The sequence below is a fragment of the Nelumbo nucifera genome, chromosome 3 (assembly GCF_055504915.1).
Source record: "Nelumbo nucifera cultivar China Antique chromosome 3, China Antique-T2T, whole genome shotgun sequence".
NCBI lineage: Eukaryota > Viridiplantae > Streptophyta > Magnoliopsida > Proteales > Nelumbonaceae > Nelumbo > Nelumbo nucifera.
In genome coordinates, this window is record NC_142651.1 from 88,159,428 (window position 1) to 88,182,500 (window position 23,073).

Sequence of the window (23,073 nt, forward strand, 5' to 3'; positions counted from 1 at the left end):
TTACACATAAGCCACATGGGTTCAGCCCAGCCTCTGTTACAAGACCTGGCCGAATTCACTGAACAGACAGTGAACCCCTTCAAACCCATCACATGGGCTCCTAATGGGCCCAACACTTACACTAAGTGGTCCTTGGGCCAAGCCACCTTATAAAAGCCCAGGGACTGTGGGCAGATACAAGATTAGCCCATCAGGTATTACTCTCAATGGTCTTACATTTAACCTCTCAGCCCTTAATGATCAAACACTGCTCGACAAGAGAGGACCTCTCCCTCGACTACAAGGAACAGTACTGCACTCTCTACTCACATGGATCACGAGAATTAAAACCTTTTGCAAACATTTTGAAACCATAATATATATATGTATATCCGAATATAAATATATTTTGCAAAACAAATTTCAACGATTGAAATCAGCTACCGGCAGTCTTGGTTTCCATCAGAGAGAGTGCATCCCCGATCATTACCTTTGTCCGACAAAGGGGCTGAACCTGTCACTATGATCACCCACTCAGATTAATTCTCGAACTGTCCCAACATACCTAGGTTTTGACCCCTTATAAGGATCTCACTGATTGGCATATCAAAGACAGCCCAATCCGACACCTAGTGCAGTATCATAATCGATGAAGGGATGAGAGATCCATCGTATGGACGCCCAAAACTTGCGGAATAAAGGGGGCGAATTTCAAAAATTTTTCTCTCCCTTAAACTGGGAATCGCATTCCCTATTTAGAAAATCATATTTTCAAGGATCAATCTTGAACCATAAACTGAACCAGATCTGAACCAAAAAGAGTAGGAGAGGATTATACCTGATACGGAGAAATAATATCTCCCAACGAAGGGTTCACGCCCAAGGAGGATCTAAAGACTACTCCCACTGAATATGGCACAGTGCAGGATGGAGCAGAATCAGCAGTATTCTTCTCCAAGAATTCTGTCCTTCGCAAGAAACAGCAGGATGGCACGTGAGCACAGCTTCCCATCAATTCTTTCTCAAAGAACTGATGTCAAGATCGAATCTTGACTTCTCCCACAACTGGAGATCGAACTGAATGTCTGGCGGCTGCAGGAAGGAGGCGGCAAGAAAGATCTTTGCAGGGATTGCAGAAATCTTTCTTCTGTGATTTCAGCTCTGAAGAGGATGTGAGTATGTCTTCTCTAAAGGCTGTCGCCCCCTCCTTATTTGTAACCCCAAAGGATCAACTCCTAATCCAATTAAGAGTTGCTGATCCAAACCTTATTTGGATCAAAACATCTCTTTAGGTGATAAGGATAAACCCTTATCTTATCTGTAGATTGGATCAACCTTCTCCTAATCTTATTAGGAGGTTTCCAGATCCAAATCACATTTACATCTAAACTCTCTGAGTGGATAGGGTCAAGTCCCTATCCTATCTGCTGATCCATCTCAGAATTCGCCCATATTTAACTTATTAAATAAGTCCAGTTCAAAATGGGCTTTAGGCCCATTAAGCTTATGTGCTCACTTAACCTTCCTAACTGCTGCCCAGTTGGGCTTCCTTGTATGGCGTGGGACCCAAGCATTGATCTACACATCAGCCACATGGGTTCAGCCTAGCCTTTGTCACAAGGCCTAGCCGAATACACTGCTATGGACAGTGCACCCCCTGAAACCCATCAAATGGGCTCTATGGGCCCAACACTTACCCTAAGTGGTCCCTGGGCCAAGCCACCTTGTAACACCCAGGGACTGTGGGCAGATGCAAGATTAGCCCATCAGGTATTACCCTCAATGGTCTTAGACTTAACCTCTCAGCCCATAATGATCAAACACTGCCCGACAAGAGAGGACCTCTCCCTCGGCTGCAAGGAACAATGTTGCACTCTCTGCTTGTATAGATCCTGGGAATTAAAACCTTTTGCAAACATTTTAGAAACCATAATATATATACTTTTATATCTCATATAAAATATATTTTGCAAAACAAATCTCAACGATTGAAATCGGTTGCCAGCAGTCTTGGTTTCCATCAGTGAGAGTGCATCCCCGATCATTACCTTTGTTCGACAAAGGGGCTGATCCTGTCACTATGATCACCCACTCAGATTAATTCTCGAACTGTCCCAACAAACCCAGGCTTTGACCCCCTATAAGGATCTCACTGATTAGCATATCAAAGACAGCCCAATCCGACACCTAGTGCAGTATCATAATCGAGTCTAGGGGTCAGGTGTAACTTTCCAGTTTTGCCCACTAATCACCAAGGTCCAGGGCAATACTAGAAATCTGGTCCGGTTCAGGGTTTCAAGTAAACCTACATTGCATGTACCTCGGGTCTCACCCTGGCAGCTAAGACAGGCCACCCCAACACTTGGCGGCACACCAGTGTCAACCTTACCAGGATAAATCTCCCCAGACTTATCCAACAGCTATGAACATTCTAAACTAACACGAGTCTCATTAAGTGTCCAGTTTAAGGGTATTACAAACAAACACACCACAAATAACATGAATCAAATATGTACTTTATTCATTTACATTAAATGTCATAAGGTACATCATTCTGATTGGAGCTAAGGGCATACACTGTCTAACAGTAATAAAGGGTTGATCGATCTGCTGTAGATTGCCTAGTTCTTGGATTTTTTGGTGGGATCTAGTCATCAGGAAGGTGATCTACTGTTCGGCATCAAAATTAGGAAGAACTGGAGTACGGGGAAGAGTCCTAGAAAAGTTGGACTCTTTGTTTTTTATCTGATCTTGGGCGGCCAGGTAATGTTAGCTTTCTTTTGATTTCTTGAAGAGGGTGGTCTGGTTTCTGGAATTTTCTGAGCCTCCCGGAGTGATCGATTCACTCCTCTCTGTTGGGAGGCGAGAGGAGGAAAGAGATTTCTCTCCAGCTAGAGTTTTCTTCTTCCGTAAGGGTTGGTTTTTGTGTGTGTGATATTAAATCATTTTTTGAAGGTCTCTAATCTATTTTTTCTTACTGTTGAACTGTTTGAAGTAAGATGGAAAGTTGGAATACCGAGATGAAATCTATCGGTACAGTGGGATTGGGTGTTGGAGGTAGTAGTGATATTTTTGGGTCTGGGATCATTACTACAACAAAACTTGATGGTATAAATTATTTGGAGTGGGCACAATCAGCTAAGATGGCTATTGGTGAAGGGATGGGAGATCCATCACATGGATGGCCAAACCCTGCAGGAAGGTTGGGCGAAATTTCAAAGTGAATGATCGGGGATAGCACTCTCTCTGATGGAAACCTAAACTGTCGGCAGTTGATTTCAAACATGTTTGAAATTTGTTTTGCAAAATATATTTATATAGAGATATATATATTATGTTTTCATGAAAAAGGTTTGCAAAGTTTTTAATTCTTGGGATCCATCCTGAGTAAAGAGTGCGACACTGTACCTTGCAGCCGAGGGAGAGGTCCTCTCTTGTCGGGCAGTGTTTGATCATTATGAGCTGAGAGGTTAAGTGTAAGACCATTTAGGGTTTTTACCTGATGGGCTAATCTCACTTAAGTCCGTAGTCTTTGGGCCTTCATTAGGTGGTTGGACCCAAGGACCATTTAGGGTAAATGTTGGGCCTGCTAAAAGCCCATACTAATGGGCTCAGGGGTTCACTGTGTTCAACAGTGAATTCGGCCAGGCCTTGTAACAGAGGTTGGGCTGAACCCATATGGCTTTTGTGGAGATTAATGTTAGGGTCCCACGCCATACAAGGAGAGTCAAGCTAGCCAGCAAATTAAAAGGGAAGTGAACCTGATAACTTAATAGGCCTAAAGCCCATTTCGAAATAGGTTAATTTGATTAATTAATTATGGGTGAATTTGAGTTTAGATCCGGATCTGGATCAGTAGGAGGATAAGATAAGTCTTATCCACTTAAGAGTTTAGATCCAAATAAAGATTTGGATCAAAGAACCCTTTCCTGATAGGATTAGGAAGCTGATCCAGAAAGGTTATAAATAGAGGGCGAATTCCTCCTATGAAACACTTTTACTGCAACCAGTTCTTTCCTCTGTTCTTGCCGCCCTACCCAATTCGATCTCCATAGTCTTGGACTGATCAAGAATTGTTTTTTATTCTAATTTTTGCTAGAAAAATCAGATCTTAAGTTGTGCTCATATCCCCTGCGTGATCCTTACTAAAGGATTACAATTCTTATTGAAGAATTGCTTTGCTGATCCTGCTTCATCCTAAGATGTGTCATTTTCAGTGGAGGCAGGATTTGGTGTCCCCTTTGGCCGTGACTTCCGTATCAGGTATATACCTCCCTTTATTTTGGTTACAGATCTGGTCCGATTTGTTTCAAAAAAGAACCTTGAAAAATGCAATTTTTCTAAATCAGGGAATACGATTCCCGGAAGGGAGAAAGAAATTTTTTAAAATTTCGCCCAGCCACTCTGCATGGTTCGGTCATCCATATGATGGATCTCCCTTCCCTTCACCTAGTTCCCATAAAAAGTCCCTCATTATTTAAAAGTAATATTTCTTAATGAAGTTAAAGGTGCAATGTGTTTTTTACATGCAAGATTCATTATTATTGGCTCTCCTTTGATAATTTTTGTAAAGAGACCGGGCCGAATGGGTCCTAGTATCTTCCCTTGTAATATCTTTTCTTTTCTTGTTGGCTAATTGGCCTCTCTTAATGGGCCTGTTATTTCTTTTTTGTTTAATCTCTTTATGTTACTGCCTAGCTGGCCGCCCACTTAAGGGCATACTTGTCATTACTCTAACATTAATTCTTAATAGAAAAGGATTAGAGGAGAAAGGGAGGATAACTAGATTCTTCTTCTTTTTCCTTCTCTTTTCGCCATCTTCTTCTCTTGTGCTGCTGCTCTTACTTCCCTTCTTCCTTTCTTTTCTTCTAATCTTCAAATTTACACCTAATACTTGAGGAATGATTTACATCTTGGTATCAGAGCAGGTCTATTTCTTCCTTTTTTTTTCTTCTTCCTCTTTTCCCATACATCCTTATATTAAGAGAGTGTATAGAGAGATTGATTCTCTATAGTTCAAAGGATCTCTGGCCTAGTTGGTAGAGGGTTTGGAGAGTTTAAATCTGGATGGATATTGCCAAGAAGCGGTGTTGTTCTGTTGTTGCCCAAAACCCTAGCCGATTAGAGATTTTTGAAGGTACATGTAAAGGTGAAGCTTTGGGTGTGGCGCTCTGTGCTTGGGAGGAGTCTTGTGACTCCTAAAGGAGGGTGGTTCAGGATTGGAAGAGATTGGGAAGTTCTGGTAGGAGCGGCTGCATCTTCTCTCTTCCTCCCCAACAGCCGGACGGAGTAAAACCCTAGTTTTCAAGCATCTGGGTTCTGGTTTGACTTCAAGTAAGTTTATATAGACAAAATTTCTGTTTCTTTGATTTTTGTTTGATTAATGGAGCCATACGGAAGTGAGTTCAAGCAAGTGTCGGTTTCCGACCTTGGCTCGGTAGATTCCGTTTTGACTGGTGTGACCACAATCAAGCTAGATGGGGCAAATTATCTTGCTTGGGCACAGTCTATAAGAATTTATGTATGTAGTAGAGGAAAACTCGAGTATCTCATAGGTAGTAAAGTGAAACCCAAAGAGACAGACCCTGAATTTGAGAAAATTGATGCAAGAGAACTATACTGTCATAGGATGGTTGGTCAATTCTATGCAACCTCATATAAATCAGCATTATCTCTGAATGTCTTCGGCTAAGGAGATATGGGACAGTGTTACTGAGACCTATTCACAGAAGTTGAATGTAGCCAGAGATTATAAGTTGAAAAGTGATGTGAAGAACCAAAGACAATGAGAGAAGAGTGTAGCAATCTACTACTCTATACTGAAATCCCTATGGCAAGAAATTGATGTTATGGAGACAGTTGTACGGGAGAGTAAGAATGATGCTGAAATGTATAGGAAGTTGGTGGAGAGAAATAGGGTGTTTGAATTTCTCACTGGACTCAACCCTGAGTTTGACATCATTAGGCAAAATATCGTGGCCAGAGATGAGGTTACTCTTTCCCAGGCATATGCTATGATAAGCAGTGAGGAGAGTAGGCGACAGGTTCAGTTGCAGGGTCCACCTACAGAACACTTTGCACATGCTGGAATAAAGCCAAAGGGTCTTACTGAGAAAAAGGAGCAGATATGTGAATATTGCAAGAAACCGAGGCATACAAAGGACACTTGCTGGAAGCTTCATCCTGAGCTTCTTCCTGATAGGTTTAAGAATAACAACAGCTCTAAGAAGGGCAGTCAGGTAGGAAAGCCTAAGACAGCTAATGTTGCTACAGTACCTGAAGGAGGAAATAAGGAGAGTGAAGAAAAATCAACCATTGAGCAATTGGCAGCAATGAAGGCGAATTTTGAAAAGTATGGAAGGCTACTAAATCACTTGGAAGCTACTGTTTCTTCATCTCACTCTTCCAACAACAACACATCATCTTCATCTGCATTTGCTTACTCAGGTATTCGTGCTTCTGCAAACCGTGCTTCAGTTTCAGGTAATCATAAAATCCCTTGGATTATTGATTCCAATCGATCAGACCATATGACCAGCCTGTCTAATCTCTTCTGCTCATACCACCTTCTCTCTGGCAAAGAGAAAATATCCCTTGCTGATGGGTCTCTTGCTCCCATCTCTGGTAAAGGAGATATAAAGACCTCTGACACCCTTTATTTATCCTTTGTCCTTCATGTCCCTAAACTTAACAAAAACCTTTTATCTGTTAGCAGCTTAACTAAATCCATGAATTGCAGCATAACCTTTTTTTCCCACTCATTGTGTTTTTCATGACCTGCAATCTCAGAGGATGATTGGGAGTGGCCATGAGGCGAACGGAATATACTTGTTGGACACACCGGATCGAGCTTTGGGACCACCTCATGGAGTTGCCTTAGAGTCAGTTTTGTCAGAATCTGTTAACAAAGTCTTGTTATGCCACTTTCAGTTTGGTCATTTGTCATTTTCTACTTTGAGTCATTTGTTTCCAAATATGTTTAAGGGAGTGTCTTTATCGAGTCTTCATTGTGAGTCGTGTGAACTGGCAAAGCATTGTAGACATTATTATTCAGTAAGCAATAAAAGATCTCTTTCTCCTTTTCATATTGTTCACTCTGACGTGTGGGGGCCATATCATTTGCCAACTATGGGGGGTTACAGGTACTTTATCCTTTTTATTGATGACTACTCTCGTTACACTTGGATTTATCTAATGAAATCCAGGGATGAAGTACCAGCTATTGTGCAAAAATTTCATGAACTCATCCTCACCCAATTTAACACTCGTATCAAAATATTTCGTTCTGATAATGCTAAGGAGTATTTTGAGAGAACCCTCTCTGCCTATCTTGAAACTTTTGGGGTTATTCATCAAAGTTTTTGTTCCTACACTCCACAACAAAACGGGGTGGCGGAAAGGAAGAAAAGACATGTGGTTGAAGTTGCCAAATCCCTCTTGTTTGCATCCCATGTTCCTATAAAATTTTGGGCAGATGTTCTTCTTACTGCTACTTTTTTTATCAACCGTATGCCCTCCCGAGGCCTTAACTTCAAAACCCCCTTTAGCCTTCTCTTCTCGGATGAGGATATTTTTTCTCTTCCTCTCCATGTTTTTTGGTGCACCTGCTATGTGCATATTCATAGTCATCAAAGGCACAAGTTTGAACCTAAGGCTCGTAAATGTGTTTTTCTGGGATATGCTTCCACACAGAAGGGATATTGCTGTTTTGATCCAGTTAGTGGCACCCGCTTTGTATCTCAGGACGTCACCTTTGCTGAGTTGACTCCCTTCTTTAGCATTTCTCCTGATGGGGAGAAATCTGAAGAACCCTTTGCTATGTCTCCAGTTGTTCCTCTTCCCATTCCTCTTGAGTCCTATCATGAGGTGTCTACTTTTCTCACTGGACCTACCTCCGATATTCCTATTCCTCCTCCTCTTCCACCTCATTCTCCTATAATTCCTCCTTCTCCTGTTCTCCAAAGGTGGTACCAAAGGCAGAGATTCAGACATGGGCAGGTTGTTTCCACTCCTACAGAAGAGGCTCTTGCTCCTCCCATCATTACTGAGGTAACAGGTCAGCCTTCTTCTGACCCATCTACAGCTTTCCCAGACCTTGACCTTCCTATTGCTCTCCGCAAGGGCAAGCGGGAGTGTACAGCCCATTGTATCTCCAAACATCTGCCTTACAGCCTTCTCTCTCCTTCCTACTACTCCTTTCTTTCTTCTGTTTCTTCCCATGTGATACCCAGGTCCGTACCGGAAGCCTTATCTCAACCTAAATGGAGGGATGCTATGATGGCTGAACTAGATGCTTTGCATAAGAACCATACCTGGGATATTGTTGACTTGCCTGAAGGGAAGGAACCAGTGGGTTATAAATGGGTGTTTACCATTAAATATCACTCTGATGGCTCTATTGAGAGGTTTAAGGCTAGGCTGGTTGCTAAAGGCTACACTCAAATGTATGGTATTGACTATCTTGAGACATTTGCTCCTGTAGCTAAGATGACCTCAGTCAGGGTTTTGTTATCTCTAGCCGCTACTTTTGATTGGCCATTACACCAGTTTGATGTTAAAAATGCCTTCTTGAATGGAGACCTACATGAAGAGGTCTATATGTCTTTGCCTCCACCTCAAGTTATTGTGCTCTGGTCGCTAGGAACATTGTGTCATGGAGGAGTAAGAAACAGTTTGTAGTTGCTAGATCCTCAGCTAAAGCAGAATACAGGATGGCACATGGTGTGTCAGAATTACTGTGGCTACGATCCCTTTTAGAAGAATTGGGGGTTGACTACGAGAAGCTGATGATGCTACTGTGACAACCAAGCAGTTATCAACATTGCACAAAATCCTATTCAACATGACAGAACTAAGCGCATTGAGGTTGATAGACATTTTATAAGGGAAAGAGTTTCCTCAGGAGAAGTTTGTTTGCCATTCATCACATCAGACGAACAATTGGCTGATATCTTGACCAAGGGAGTTCCAAGAGGGAAAATGACACACTATATAAGCAAGCTGGGCATGATTGACATCTATGCTCAGCTTGAGGGGGAGTGTAAAGAGACTGGGCCGAATGGGTCCTAGTATCTTCTCTTGTAATATCTTTTCTTTTCTTGTTGGCTAATGGGCCTGTTATTTCTTTTTTGTTTAATTTCTTTATGTTACTGCTTAGTTGGCCGCCCACTTAAGGGCATACTTGTCATTACTCTAACATTAATTCTTAATAAAAAAGGATTAGAGGAGAAAGGGAGGATAATTCAATTCTTCTTCTTTTTCCTTCTCTTTTCGCCATCTTCTTCTCTTGTGCTACTGCTCTTACTTCTCTTCTTCTTTTCTCTTCTTCTAATCTTCAAATTTACACCTAATATTTGAGGACTGATTTACATCTATTTTTAATACAAAAAATTAAGAAATTGAAAATATAACATTTTCAGAATGGCTCTCATTCATCACAAAATAATAAAGGGTGTCGCTTCAAAGATCGTTCACAATCAGACTCAAAAAAAAAAAAAAAAAAGCTACAAAGAGAGGGTAGAGAAAAAGAGTAGTGGGAGAAGTAGGTTTGGGATATTACAAAGTTCAATAGATCAGTTCAAAGGAAAGGAAGGCCAGGTGAAGCAATGGGTGAGAAGGATATATCAGGTAAGTCAGCTGTGGTCTTAGATTGCTCAAAGAATGGGGAGGATGGTTGAGGTGCTGTCACTGATGACAGGTTATGTATTGAGATGAAAAAACAAAATCAGTGTCAAGAGTTGGGGACTGTTGAGGCAAGAATCGTTGATTCTATCTTGAGCAGGCCTGAGGCAATCAATGGTCATGTCAGGGGGTGATGGAGCTGGAGATGCTGCAGAGCCAAGATTGGTTGATTTGGTTGCTGCAGCTCAATCTGAGGAGGTACATGGGATATACAAGCCATGAAAATGCAGGTTTTGAGTCTAAACCCATGTTGCAAGTATGAGAGTCAGAAGAGGTCAAATGGGGAGTTAAGACAAACCGTCCGGGTTCATGAAAAGGGGCAGGAGACTGAGCACATGGAGAGTGGTTTGCTGCTGACGTGTGGGGAGGAAGGAAGAGTTGATGGAGGCGGGGATCTGAAAATGTGTTCAGATGGAAGTTTAGACTGTGGATTTCAAGGGGTCTTGATAAAGGAGGGGTTAGAGAAGTTGGTGTGAAGAAGGCTATTCACCAGGGGGTGGAAGCATCTGTTGTGGTTGTGACTTCAGGAAGTCATGATAGTGGAGTTCAATATCTTATGGGAAAGATGGGAAACAAGATTATAGAGGAGAGGATAAGGGTTCTGTTTTGGTTTTGGAAAAACCAGAATTAGGGAAGAGGGTGGTAGGATAAAGGAGTGGGTTAACATTGGGGAGGGCAAAAATAAGTTGATTGAGTTCTCAAGATGACAAGGAAGAATGATAGATTAAAAATGGGGGCAAGCTAAAGGAGTTTGACGGTGGCTCCATACAGATGCGGGATGATCAGAATTCCAACATCGGAGCTGGTTCAAAACAGGATGATCAGGTCGTTGAAGCAATTAATGGCAATGGGTCTTTGGAGTTGGGGGAAGGAAACCCAGTATTTTAGAAGTTTCAAGTGTAAAAGTGGAGATGATGGCTCCTGGGAATGTTTCTGAGTGGTAGTTGGGAAGCCAGGGGTGGACTTGGGGCAGAAAAGAGATGGAAGTGTAGTTGAAGGGACCAAAAAAGATGACAAACCTTTTTTTTTATCAGCAAAAAAAGGTGACAAATCTTTCGTTAATCTGAAAAACCAAAGGACCAAATGCTTTTTTTTTATAAGAAATGGTAACTTCGATTAAAACTTTAAAAAAGTACACAGGTTCAAGCCCTAGAGTTAGGGAACCTGAACCCCAGCAAGTTCAGAATTACAACTCAGCCCAAAATAAATCTTCCCAGTTGATCCCTTGTTTGGGTAGAGTGTTGGCCAAACCCAAAGGACCAAATACTGGACACTCAATTCACATTACAAAAGTTTTTGATCATCTGAAAGATGGTCTGTTGGGAGCCAGCCCATGTAATAAATTCAAGAGGGTATACAAGAGGAAGTGTGTAAATGTTAAAAATAGAAATCAGAGCAACGAAGGGAGGTATTGTTCTGATAATTTGCATAAAAAGGTGGAGAAGATGAAGGTGTTGAGGGGTTAACACCTTTGGACTCCTTTGGACTCCAAGGTCAGTTAACAGTCTAGCAGATCAATTAGCAAAGCGATGGGTTAACAGAGAGCAATGCTTTTGGGCCCAATTGTAATGATAAAAAGGCTTAGCCATTTGTTTTGTTTCTTGGTCCAGTTTTAGAGGGTCGCCGAGGCTACCCATTTGTTGTAATCTTCCTCTCTTTCTCTTTAATTAATAAAATATGTTTTCATTACTGATCAAAAAAAGATGAAGGTGTTGAGGGAGGAAAGAAGACAAAGAAAAAAGAGTAAGGATGAGGAAAAGGATTCTAAGGGGCAAGAGGAGAATGAAGAGGTGAGTTTAGACCAAGTGAGAAAGAGAAAAGGTTGGATTTGGAAAAGATAGTGGAAATAGAAGTTCAAATAAGCAAAACATCGGGACTTGTTTTTTTCTGGGAGGGGAAGAATTTGCAAGAAAATATTTTTGGAGCTGGAAAAATGAATGGTCTTGGTGCTGGTTGGATGAGTAGTGTTGGGGTGATGGTAAGAGTTGAATTTCTTGCATGGGTGTGGGTTTTCAGGTGTGAGGAGATCCTGACCTTGAGAACTTTTTTGTAGTGAAGTAAAAAAAGAAAGTACAAGAAAGGTGACCAAAAGTCACCCAAGAGAAGAAAAAAGGCCTAAACCAACCACAGCTTGACACTCCAGAAACCAAAAAACACTACCTCACCTGAGAAAAAAACCCTATAACAACTTACCTAACAAACCAGGAAAAAAAAAAAAAGAAAAAATACTGCCCTCCTGACCCCACCTTATGACACAGACTTTACAACTTTCACTACACCTCTTAAAGACCGGAAAAAAAAAAAAATTGAACGACACAAACCTTCCAATTTAAAATCTCCCAACATTGTTCATTGTTGAGCATCTTCAGTAGATTGTGAATGACCCCTTTACTTCTCTTGCCCACCTTCTTACAAACCCCAATACCAAATAATCCCCCTTTCAACCTAGCAAAAACTTTTCAAACCTGAAGAGTATAATGATCTTCCTTTTTACTTCTAAAACATCTCACAGCATTACGACCCTCCAAGAAAGCCTTTGAGAAAGGATACTCATTGATCCTTTCTAACTCTAAAACCGAATTTCTTTCAAAAGATTGTTATGCAACCTCCTTACCCTCCTCATTATCATCATCCCCTGCTAAACCAAGAACTCTCAAACTACCTTGAGCACCCTTAACCTTGAGGCTTAAAGCTTCCACTTTCTCCCAATTTATCGATCTTCCAATATCATGAGTTTCATCTATACAAACCTCCTCACCAGATTCAGATTCTTCACCTCCATCCTCCTTTTTTTTATCATCAACAAAAAACAGAATTTTATTAGATAAAAGAAAATGCAGTACAACAAGAGGTTTCAGCTTTACATTACAAAAATAGAGTGTAAGCACAGCCCCTGCTACCCACCCCAACTCAGATCTTACAACCGAACCCAATACAGCTGACGTCTAGTAACCCTTTGCTTTGCTAAAGCACCAGCCAAGCCACTTGCTGACCTTGGTACCCACTGTATTTCTATTTGCTATGTCTTAATATTCCATTAAACCTAACCTTCTGATTCCATTTCTGTAACACCAATTAGCTTTACTCCATCCAACAGCCAGCTTATAATTACTATGGAGTCACCTTCAACAACTAGTTTATCGGCACCCAATTCCTTTGCTTTTTACAAGTCAATCACCTCCATCCTCTTCAAATTTATCATCTTCATTTAATGGCCTCATTCTGACTTTGAAGGTTTGGCCAGAGTAGGTGGTTATCTTTAAAGGTTTTATAGGAGGGAGGTTGGTTTTGGGTATTGTTTTTTTCTTTATTTTTGGGTGATATCTTATCACCTTTCTTGTATTCTATTTCTTATTTCTTAATAAAATTTTCTTTTTCTATTTACTACCAAAAGAAAAACAAAAAAAATTATAGGTAATTTTTTCAAAAAAAAATATGTCTAACTAGTGCCCAAGGCAGTACACTGTCACCTAATCTCGCCTTGCCACCTGTCTATATTTGAGGTGAAGTGGCCTCTTTGGACTATGACATGGCTGTGCTTTTGGTTTTCTCCACCTTCTCAGTTTCTAATATTCCCCTCTTTTGTTTTTCTTTATATTAGCACATTAAAGCATAGCAACAAGAGAATAATTGGATCACAAGTAGGTTGCATGCAAAATTCCAACACCCTAGCATCAAATTGTTCTACGTGTTTGATAGTCTCCACATATCTAAGGCTCTAAGCAAAGAATAATTATCACCACCACATAGTATGTGAATAAGCTTATTCAGTTGTAATATGCCATGTTCCAACAGATCAAAAAAAAAGACTTTAAGGAAGATAAAAAGACCTTTATTACCCATACATATTGATCCCTAAAACTAATCTTTCATGTTTTTTTTTTCTTACAATCAAGGGAGAATTTCTCTAAAGCTCCAAAATGTACCTTTCCTTCTCAACCAATCTTAGAAGGCCTGTGACCGTTTTGTGCTCAACTTCTGGAGACAAAGATAGATGTTTGCGGAACAGTTGCAACCCCATATCCCACAAGGAACGCACATTTGGGGTTTGTTTCACATATGTTCTGTCAAGATACAGGGCTATACCACGAATCATCAACATTTGGTCACAAAGATCTTGCCAGCATTTCTCTACAAGAGACAAGAAAACCACCAAATCCGGGCTCTGACCAACCAAAGATTGTAGTGCTGCTGAAATATGTGCTTCACATTCCTTCTCAATTCGTTGATAAAGATTTCCTCCCATCTTGTGCAAGCAAAGATCACAAACAGCCTAATAACACAAATGATTCATTTACAACCCAATTCACAATAAGATTCATAGCTGAACCACAATTGGCAATGCAAACAAAACAAGACACTACAGTAAACATATAATTGCAAGACACTGCAGTAAAAAGAGACCTGATAAAGCTTCTCAGAGTCACAAGGATCTGGCTGCTTTAAAAATATAGCACTAATAGCTGACTTCAATGTTACCCATGTATCCTCCTCAAAACTTGTTGGCAGCTTTGGTTTATCTTCATCAAACCAAACCAAAGTGAAGATTTAATTAATAGCATGAACAGGTAAGAGTGAAAACAAAACCAAACCAAAGTCCAAACAGTTTAACCATTTCACAGTTGACAGTTCAGATAATTGGGACAAAAAATCAAAACCCAACTACCCAAAACCCTATCATTCCTTTACAACTCTGGAACTATCAAAAATAATACAGAATTAGACCCATCCAAATCTTATATTTCTGATTGAAATTAATCTCAATTTGACTTGAGGAAAAATAGATGTAGGTAATAGGTATGTTTCAGTTTTCCGGTTCCTAAGTTTTGTTTTTCATGGTCAAGCAAAAAAACAATAGAAGTTCATTAAAACATGCTGATTTTCTGATTGAGGAAAGTGTTAGACAATGCATGCCCTTAGCTCCAATCAGAATGATGTATACTGAATTCTATGAATTAATAATAAACCATATCATTATTATTTCATGTTTGTGATTGGTGTGTTTTTTGTACATTACCCCTTAAACTGGACATTTATGAGACTTATGTTAGTTCAAAAAGTTCTCAGCCATTATATCCTGACAAAACTAACACTTATGTACTACCGAAATGGTAGGGAAACTTGTCTCAGTTGCTAGGGTTAGACCTAAGGTACAATCAGTGGATGTTTGTGAGAAACACTGAACATAGACCAATTTCCAATTATGCTCTGGACCTTAGAGACGGATGGCCAAGACTAGAAAAGTTGCACTTAACCCTAGACTGGATAATGATATTGCACTAGGTTTTAGACCAAGTTGCTTTTGATATGCCAACTAGTGAGATCCTCTAAGGGTCAAATACCTTTTTTTTTTTTTGATAAGTAATAAATCACATTTATTGATCAAAAAATAAATCACATTTCATTAAAATCAAGAGGAGATTACAGACCCTTGGGGAGGCGCGAGTTGCCGCATCTCCAAGACATGGAGCCCACAAAAATGAACAAAAAAACTAAAACAAAGAACACATGCTTGATAAGATTACAATTTAGCCCAAAACAGTGTATCCCTAACCGACCCTTGTTTTGCCAATGTAACTGCAAGGGCATTCACTGATCTCCCCACCCACTGTACTATAACAGTCATGTTTCTTGTCAGGCATTTATATCTCTTGAGCTCGTTCTTGTTGACCCAAGTGACCTCCTTTGAACTATTTAGCCACCCCATTACTATCTTAGAATCCCCTTCAATCAGCAACTACTCCACTCCCAAATCTTTTGCAAGAAGAACTCCTTGTATGGCAGCTAACGATTCTGCTCTAACAAAATTTCCAACTCCCAAAGGATCAAATACCTAGTTATGTTGGAGCAATTTGAAATGCTACTTGAGTAAATGATCATTGTGATAGGATCAGCCCCTTTGTCAGGCAGGGAATATAAGGGTTAACACTCTCTCTAATGAAAACCTAAAACTATTGATAGTAGATTTCAACTTATTTTGAAATCATCTTGCAAAATATATTTATATTTATAATATGTTATTTTATGAAAAGGTTTGCAAAAGGTTTTAATCCCAGAATCCATCCGAGTAGAGAGTGTAACAATGCATTTAGCAATCAGGGAAGAGGCCCTTCCCTGTGAGCAGTGTTTTATTATTTTGGGCTAAGAGGTTAAGAACTAAAGACCATTAAGGGCTGAAACCTAATGGGTTTTTTTCTTATGTTAGTCCATTATCCTTGGTCTTCATAGGGTGGCTGAAACCAAGGGTAAATAGAATTAAGTGTTGGGCCCGTATTAAGCCCAATTCGATTGACTCAGGTCCCAAGGGTTCACTGGGTTTACCTGGTGAATTCAGCCCATGTGCTTTTCCTACATGGGCCAAACCCATATGGACTAGTATAAGACCTTTATGGGTCCCATGCCATACATTATTCAAGCCTAATAAGACTTGCAACAGCTATATTAGTAAACCACTCAAGTAATGGGCTAGACTAGTAACATGACAACTTAAGTCGTCATGTGCTTAGGTCGAATAATGGATATTGGTTTGCATATGGATCTCTCTAATAACTAATGAAATTAGAGGTCTAACCAAATCAAATTTGGATAGTCCTAATTACATTAGGATTAGTTTACCTATAACGGGGAGATGAAAGGTAGAGGTGGACACATGCTTGTGTACCTCACTCTTGCACCTTGTTCTCTACTCTCTTGCAAGCCAAAACCCTAATTCGACCTACCCTCTTTGCTTTTTCTAAATCATCAGGTAGAAAAATCTGTAGATCTTCTTCATTCAACTACATTGATCAGAAATTAGCTCCAAAGAGCATACCTGATTGTTTGAGCACCACCCCTCAATCTCACAAGTCATAGCCAAAAATATCTTCCAAAATATTCAACATTCCATCCTTGAGGTTAATACCAGGCTACCAGCAACTTTCCTTATTAAGGTTACATCTTTTAGCTCCATAGTCCCCTAAACACATTTGAGAATTGAGAATACAATCAAGGTCAAAAGAGGACTCCTTCCCTTAACAAATATTTCTATAGGCTAACTAATGATTAACGACCCCAACCTTAGCTTGAGGTTCAAACCATTTACAACCAAGTATTCAATTTACTAAAGGGCAATCAACACTAAAAGAAAGGGATATAGGATCACATTTGAGACCTTTGAAAGATCAGTTCACAAGAAAAAAAGAAAAAAGGAGGATGGAAAATGCACTAAGAAAATACAACCTTGGGTCTATATCTTCTCCATATGTTTTAAAAGCCCTTTTTTTTGAAAGAAAAATACCTCACTAACTCTTGCAGATGTACAGAGGTGAGTATTAGGGCATTTAATACTGAAAACAGAAAATAACAGAGGTAAAACTTGCTTCCTCTTGTTAAATAGTTATGAACCCCATGACCAAGCATCTAAATGACGGGATCGTTAAAAGAAAAGCCCCATTGGTGGAAAATCCTGTCATAAAACCCTCATGAGATCAAGGGGTAGAAAACAATAAACGCCCTTTGACGATGCATTCCTAAAGAAAGACCAGAATCCCTAATTTGGTCCAATATCAACGAAACGATATAGTTCCCAATCCTTAAACTTCTTAAGTTCCATTTATACCAACTTGAATAAGAATCCCTTTCCATTTGAAAGCCCCAGCAACAATTCAATATTGTCCCAAAACATAGCCAAATTGACATTTCAATTGAAAAAGGTATAAATTTCAACAATATCCGAATCCTCTCACATTCTTCTTTTCTCTTTCGCATCAACCAGGCAAATTCGTGGGCAGACGAAAAAAGACTGTAATTTTCACATATGAGAAGCAGCTAAATTTGGAATAAACAAACGATAAAAGGAGAAATTTTTATAGAGCTAAACCCAACAGTATCCACTACCGAACAAAATCAACCAAATTAAAATAAAAATGAAATCACCCGTACCTTTGACAAGCTTGATAACGAGCTTCTTGGCCGGTTGAGGGGGAGTAGCCTTCTTTCTTGACAAATTGGCGGCAATCCCAGTAGTGGTTCCGCTGCACCCGACGCCGAGAGCCAATAGAGGCGCATCAACGGTGTCGACCTTGAGATCATCGTCAACAACCATGGCAGAATCCTCATCGTCGAAATGATGGTGCTGGCCATGGTTCTGCTGTTGCTGCTGCTGTAGACCGTTCTTCTCGAGAGAGCAAGTCACAGCTTGAGACTTTGCCTTCTTCATACTCGAGAAAGGGCCTCCACTGTTTCCGCTAGTATTGCTGGTGCTGCAGTTCGGGCGTTTGTTATGGTGAGACATCAATCAATCAAAAGCGCATCGTATGAGCGACTCCGAGAGATCGAACCACAGTACTTAATACTGGAATCCAGCAACTGAAATGAATTTCTCTCCCTCACCTCTCTCTCTCTCTCTCTCTGTATGTCTTGTTCTGAGATGAATTTAAATGAATATTTTTTTCGATTTCTCAGCCCCAGCGAAGGATGCGACCATGGTAATATACTTGCTAAGGACGCAGCAGAACTTTTCTTCTTCTCTTCACTTTCAGAGGAAAAAAATACAGATTTTTTTATTTGAATTCGTCCAATAGAAGCTTCGTTGTAATCGCTTTTACAACCGCTTTAACACTCTCCTTGAGATTGCAACATTTGGCTGAATTTAATATAAATTTATTAAAACGGCTAACGGACACGTGTCAAATATGTAGAGAGAGTGATGGAAAGGTAGTAGGAGAGGCGATTGTAAAAACGATTTACGTGTTAAGGCCTTAAGGGGTTTCTGGCATTGTTGCGTCGAGATACGGGAAACCGGAAACGTAGTTTTGGTTTAGTATTTACGGTCGGTGGTATTGGTTGAATTTGGAATGTAGAAGAAGGTATGAGGATTGAGGAGAGGAGGCATTTCGTTTTTCGCGTATCGGAAAGTGAGCCACTCAATCGTGTCGCTTGCGTGTCGAGGAGAGGATGTGGCAGGGTGTTTGGATACAGAATTAGGTGCCCGTTGCATTAACATGGTAATATACTACGACTATAGAGTGCCTGTTTTAGACTTCGGAATTAGGGGCTTCTGGTAGTCCATGAATTTGGTGAAAATGCAGAGAGCCTCGAAGCCCAAATTCGCGAATCCAGATAGGGCTACACAGAACAGCAGGTGCGCGTCCCCATAAATCCAAGCAATTAACAACAGATGAAGGTGTATGAAGATTTTTTACATGACTAATTAATCCGCAACTTTGTTGGCTTCTCTCTTGCCATATTCGATAATGGCATTCCATCTTCACACGGACTCCACTCGATTATTAAGACAGGCAATAGCAAGCTTGGGGTCTCCTTTACATATAGAATATCTCCCACATTTATATAATTTTATTTATGGGAAGATTTTCGGAAGGTTGTATTTGGTTAAAGTGCAATTTCAAATGCATGGGGGTGCAAATGAAAATAATGTAAATTTTTCTTTAATTTTGTTTTGGGTTTTACTTTATTTTGCTTCAAGTCTTAATTTACTTCATTTATACTATAATCAAACAAATGAGTTGAATTTAAAAAAAAAAAATTATATCAAAATTTACACTCAAATCATTTGCACCATCATAGTTTTGCATCAGTACAAATTTATTTACATTGCAACCAAACACAGCCTAATGCACGGCTACAAGTGTTGTGAGGTGAGTGTGGGGATTAAATTGGCTATAAATGCCCATTTGGGAGGATTATGAAGTAGGAATTGGGATCTATGCCTCACACCGGCAAGGCTTCTAGTTTTTTTTAAGGTGGGACCTACATAAACAACCTATAAACAATGATTGGTGAAAAATGCAAGGAGCCGAAGTCAATTGTAGGTCATTTATTTGAAGGATTGTCCACCTTAGCCTCTTTAAATAACTTAACTGAAGTGCTTCAAAGCAGTTGAACTAGCCTAGACCTGTTCATGGGCAAAGTAGCCCAACAAACCGGCCCGACTTGACTCATTCTAAATTAAGGCTTGGACATGCATTTTAGGCCTACAAGCTCAGGCTCGGGCCGAAAACACCAGGCCCGACTTTATTTCTGGATGGGCTCGGATTTTCTCAACAAAGCCTGGCCTGAGCCTGAGCCCAAGCCCGAGTTGATAATATATTATATGATAAAAATATATTTTATATAATAAAAAATGTATATATAATATTTTTTCTTTATTCCTCTTCGTATTTTTCAAGTAATAGTTAGGATTCTCATTATTTGTTGGTTTTGAGATCTTTTAATGTAAATAAAATAGCTTTTTATGGAATAAAAAAGAAAAACTTTTTTTTTTGGTTGGACTCGGACCCAGGCCTGGGCCTTGGACTTTATATGAGAGTCGAGCTTGGACTTAGGCCTAAATATATTCTGTTAATACAGAGACAAAGATAGGCCCATGAACATGTCTAAACTAGCTTAACCGAATCTTTAGCTCAACCCTCCAAGCAATAATTGTTCATTTGAAGGGTTATTTGCTTCTTTTAATAGATTATATCGAACAATACAAAATAGCTAAACAAAATGAACTCAAATAAACACGATTATTGCATAATAGGTTGTGGAATCAATGATAACACCCCACACCAGTCATAAAATATAGGTGGGCTTCATATATTTTATGTTTAGTGTAGGGTGTTATCATGGTTCCCCACCCCTATTAAATAGCAAATGCATTTAGGAAGCATTTGGCAAATATTTTCATGTGGTCTTTCAAGCTTTTCAAAGCTTGGTCTTTTTGTGCTTTGGTCAGGGGTGGCCACAAGACAAGCCTTTCATAAGCTATTTGTGCTCGACTCGACTCAGTTTAAGCTGAGCATCAACCCGAATTCAAGCCCAAGCTCAAGCTCGAGCCCAGTGAAGCTCAAGCCCGGTGAAGCTTGACTTGTGAGGCTCGCAAGCCTAGTATTAAATAAATAATTTTTATTATAGATACATATATACATATATAATAAATAATTTTATTATATAATAATATTTTTATTTTTATGTATAATAGTAAATAATTTTTATAATTCTTAATTTTTTGTCTAAAAATAACAAAATAATTTTATACATATAATTTTTATTTTTCAAAAAAAAATGGCTTATAGTCGAGCTCGATCCGACTTGCGAGTTATGAACCGAACCGAGCTTGAGCTCAAGTCTCTAGCTCGAATGAGCTCGAGCTTGATACTATTCATGTGAATCGAGCTTAAATAGCCAGGTATTCGGCTTGGCTCGGCTCGAATCCACCCCTAGTTTTGGCAATGAAATGCAAGAAGTCAAAAAGACTCATGCCCTAAAAAGCTCATTGAATCCCAAAATGGCCAAAAATTTGGAACCTTTAAATGAAACCTCCTATCTTTCTACACCTAAAATCCTTCACTTGATAGCTTTGTAGAAAATGGTAGATTAGGATACTTACCAAACGGTCTAGATCTTTAAAGATAAGAGACCAAAAGCTTGTTACATATTTTGACCATCTAGGCTATTGGAAGATCTTTCGAAAAAAGACTTGCCAAATGGTATCTTACACCTTGAAAAGTGTTTATATGGAACTCACCTTGAAAAGCTATGAGCTGCTAGTTGAAGCACAACAAACTTTGATTTTCTGGTTTTATGATGGACATTGTATCAAACTTTTTACCATAAAAAAAAGTGCAGCATCTTATACAAGAATTATTTACTAGTATTTTGTAAAAATAAAAAAAAAAACATTCTTAAAGTGACCTAATAATGTGAGTATTATTCAAAGTTTATGCGATGGTAAATGGGTCAATGATTTTTAAGTTATTTCTTAATCAAATTATAACACCATTTTATGGAAGTATTATCATCATAAAAGAGTCACTAATCCCTATAACTCAAGTATATAATTTCTAATGTGTTAATAACAAATGATTAATGCATCTTTTTGTTAAATCTTGATCATCTATCTACATGTCAATGTTAAGGAATGTGTAGAGTTGAGGAATCTATCTATCTATATAGAAAGGAAATGTGTATGATGAAATCGCTGAGAATCCAGTATTTGGAATCTAATAGAGGTTTTCAACATTTTTCCCCTAACTACCCTCAAGAATCGCTAATGTTACATCTGTGCATAAAAGTGATTATATCTATGAATAATAAGTTGACGTGTGTCCAATTGAATGGTGAGACCTGGCTCATTGCTCGAGAACACTGATCCAAAAACACTTCTTACTCTCTCTCTATCTCTCACACTCACTCACTCACTCCCTCCCTCCCTCATTCCCTCTCATATGGAGCCCTCACTCTCTCAACCACGGTGAGAAATCTCTATCGCTTGAAAGCCCTAACCAACAACCACAATAGTTTTTGGGCTCTCTATTGAGAGGGAATTGCAGTAAATTTCTAGCAACCATGATGAGAAATCTCTTTCTCTAACCATGGTGAGAAACCCTAAAACCTCTATCTCTCTCTTCATTGAACTTCATCAATTGAAACCACATAAACCCTAACCATTTCTCTTTGCAAGTTTTTTTATCGTTTCTCTCAATTAGATGTAAGCCTTGAACTTAGAAGCCCAAAAACCCTAACGCTAAGCTTCACCCCATAAAACCCTTTCTCTTTCTACAGTCGTCTTCGTTTCTCTCCTAATTTTCCATTAACGATCGCTTGAATGGCTTGGAATGTTAAAGTATTTTGCACAGGTTGGCAGGGTTCTTTGCTTATTTATCTCCTAGTTTTCCACTAGTGATTGCTTCAACATTGTTAAATTATTTTGCATGGGCTATGATTATGTTCTTTCTTCGAGAGAACCTTTAGTTTTTCATAGTTGCCTACTCTCTCAATTAGGATTTGGCTTTTTTGTTGTTCTCCATAGTTAACCAAGGTTGAGGTTTGTCTTTCTCGATCATTTTTCATAGTTGTTGACGATAAATCAATCTTTGTGTTGTTTTTCAAGCTTTTTTCGTTATCTAAGTCCCATGGTTTTACTTTTATTGTTTTCTTGTCATTTTTTCTATGATTTGTGCTTACTTTTGGCCAGGATTATTGTTTACTTTATTGAATTGATTTTTCCCTCCCATATAGGATTTGTGCTTGATGTGAATAAAAAATTATCATATTTTTATCTCCAGTTACTCATTCTTTTACAGTAAATTAACACTTAATTGGACTCATTACTCTTGTATTTCGATTCAGGGCAACCAATAAAGCAACTGGAACAAAACAAGGCCAATCGGATGATTTTGCACTATTTCAGCACCGTTCAGTAATCGGAGCATAACTCTCAACACCGGATTCCGATTCGGATGATTCAAGATGCACTGGAAAGAGAAGGGAGAAGGGAGAACTCCACAATCTCATGTTTTGGGTTTGGATAAATTCGGTCTGCATCGAGGTCAAAATCGGGCCCGAAGTTGGAGCAAATTCGTACTAAAACCCAATTCGCAGCTAAAGCCCAATTCGTAGAAAAGCCTTGTAGCGGCCAAAGTTATT

General features: G+C 39.3%; 1 protein-coding gene across 4 annotated transcripts in view; it reads right to left on the reverse strand.

The window, feature by feature from the left end:
• Positions 1-18,898, reverse strand: part of LOC104590815 (cullin-4-like) — an 86,467-nt gene extending 67,569 nt beyond the window's left edge. For all 4 annotated transcript variants that reach the window (XR_734172.3, XR_016084047.1, XM_010249568.3 and 1 more), the window contains exons 1-3: positions 17,581-18,898; positions 14,065-14,180; positions 13,587-13,933 (exon numbers count right to left, since the gene is read on the reverse strand). Coding sequence is in view for 2 of the 4 variants with exons in the window: in XM_010249568.3 (XP_010247870.1) it covers positions 13,587-13,933; positions 14,065-14,180; positions 17,581-17,932 (815 nt within the window). In the remaining 2 variants the exon portion in view is untranslated. The remainder of the gene's footprint in view (positions 1-13,586; positions 13,934-14,064; positions 14,181-17,580) is intronic.
• Positions 18,899-23,073: the final 4,175 nt, after the last annotated feature.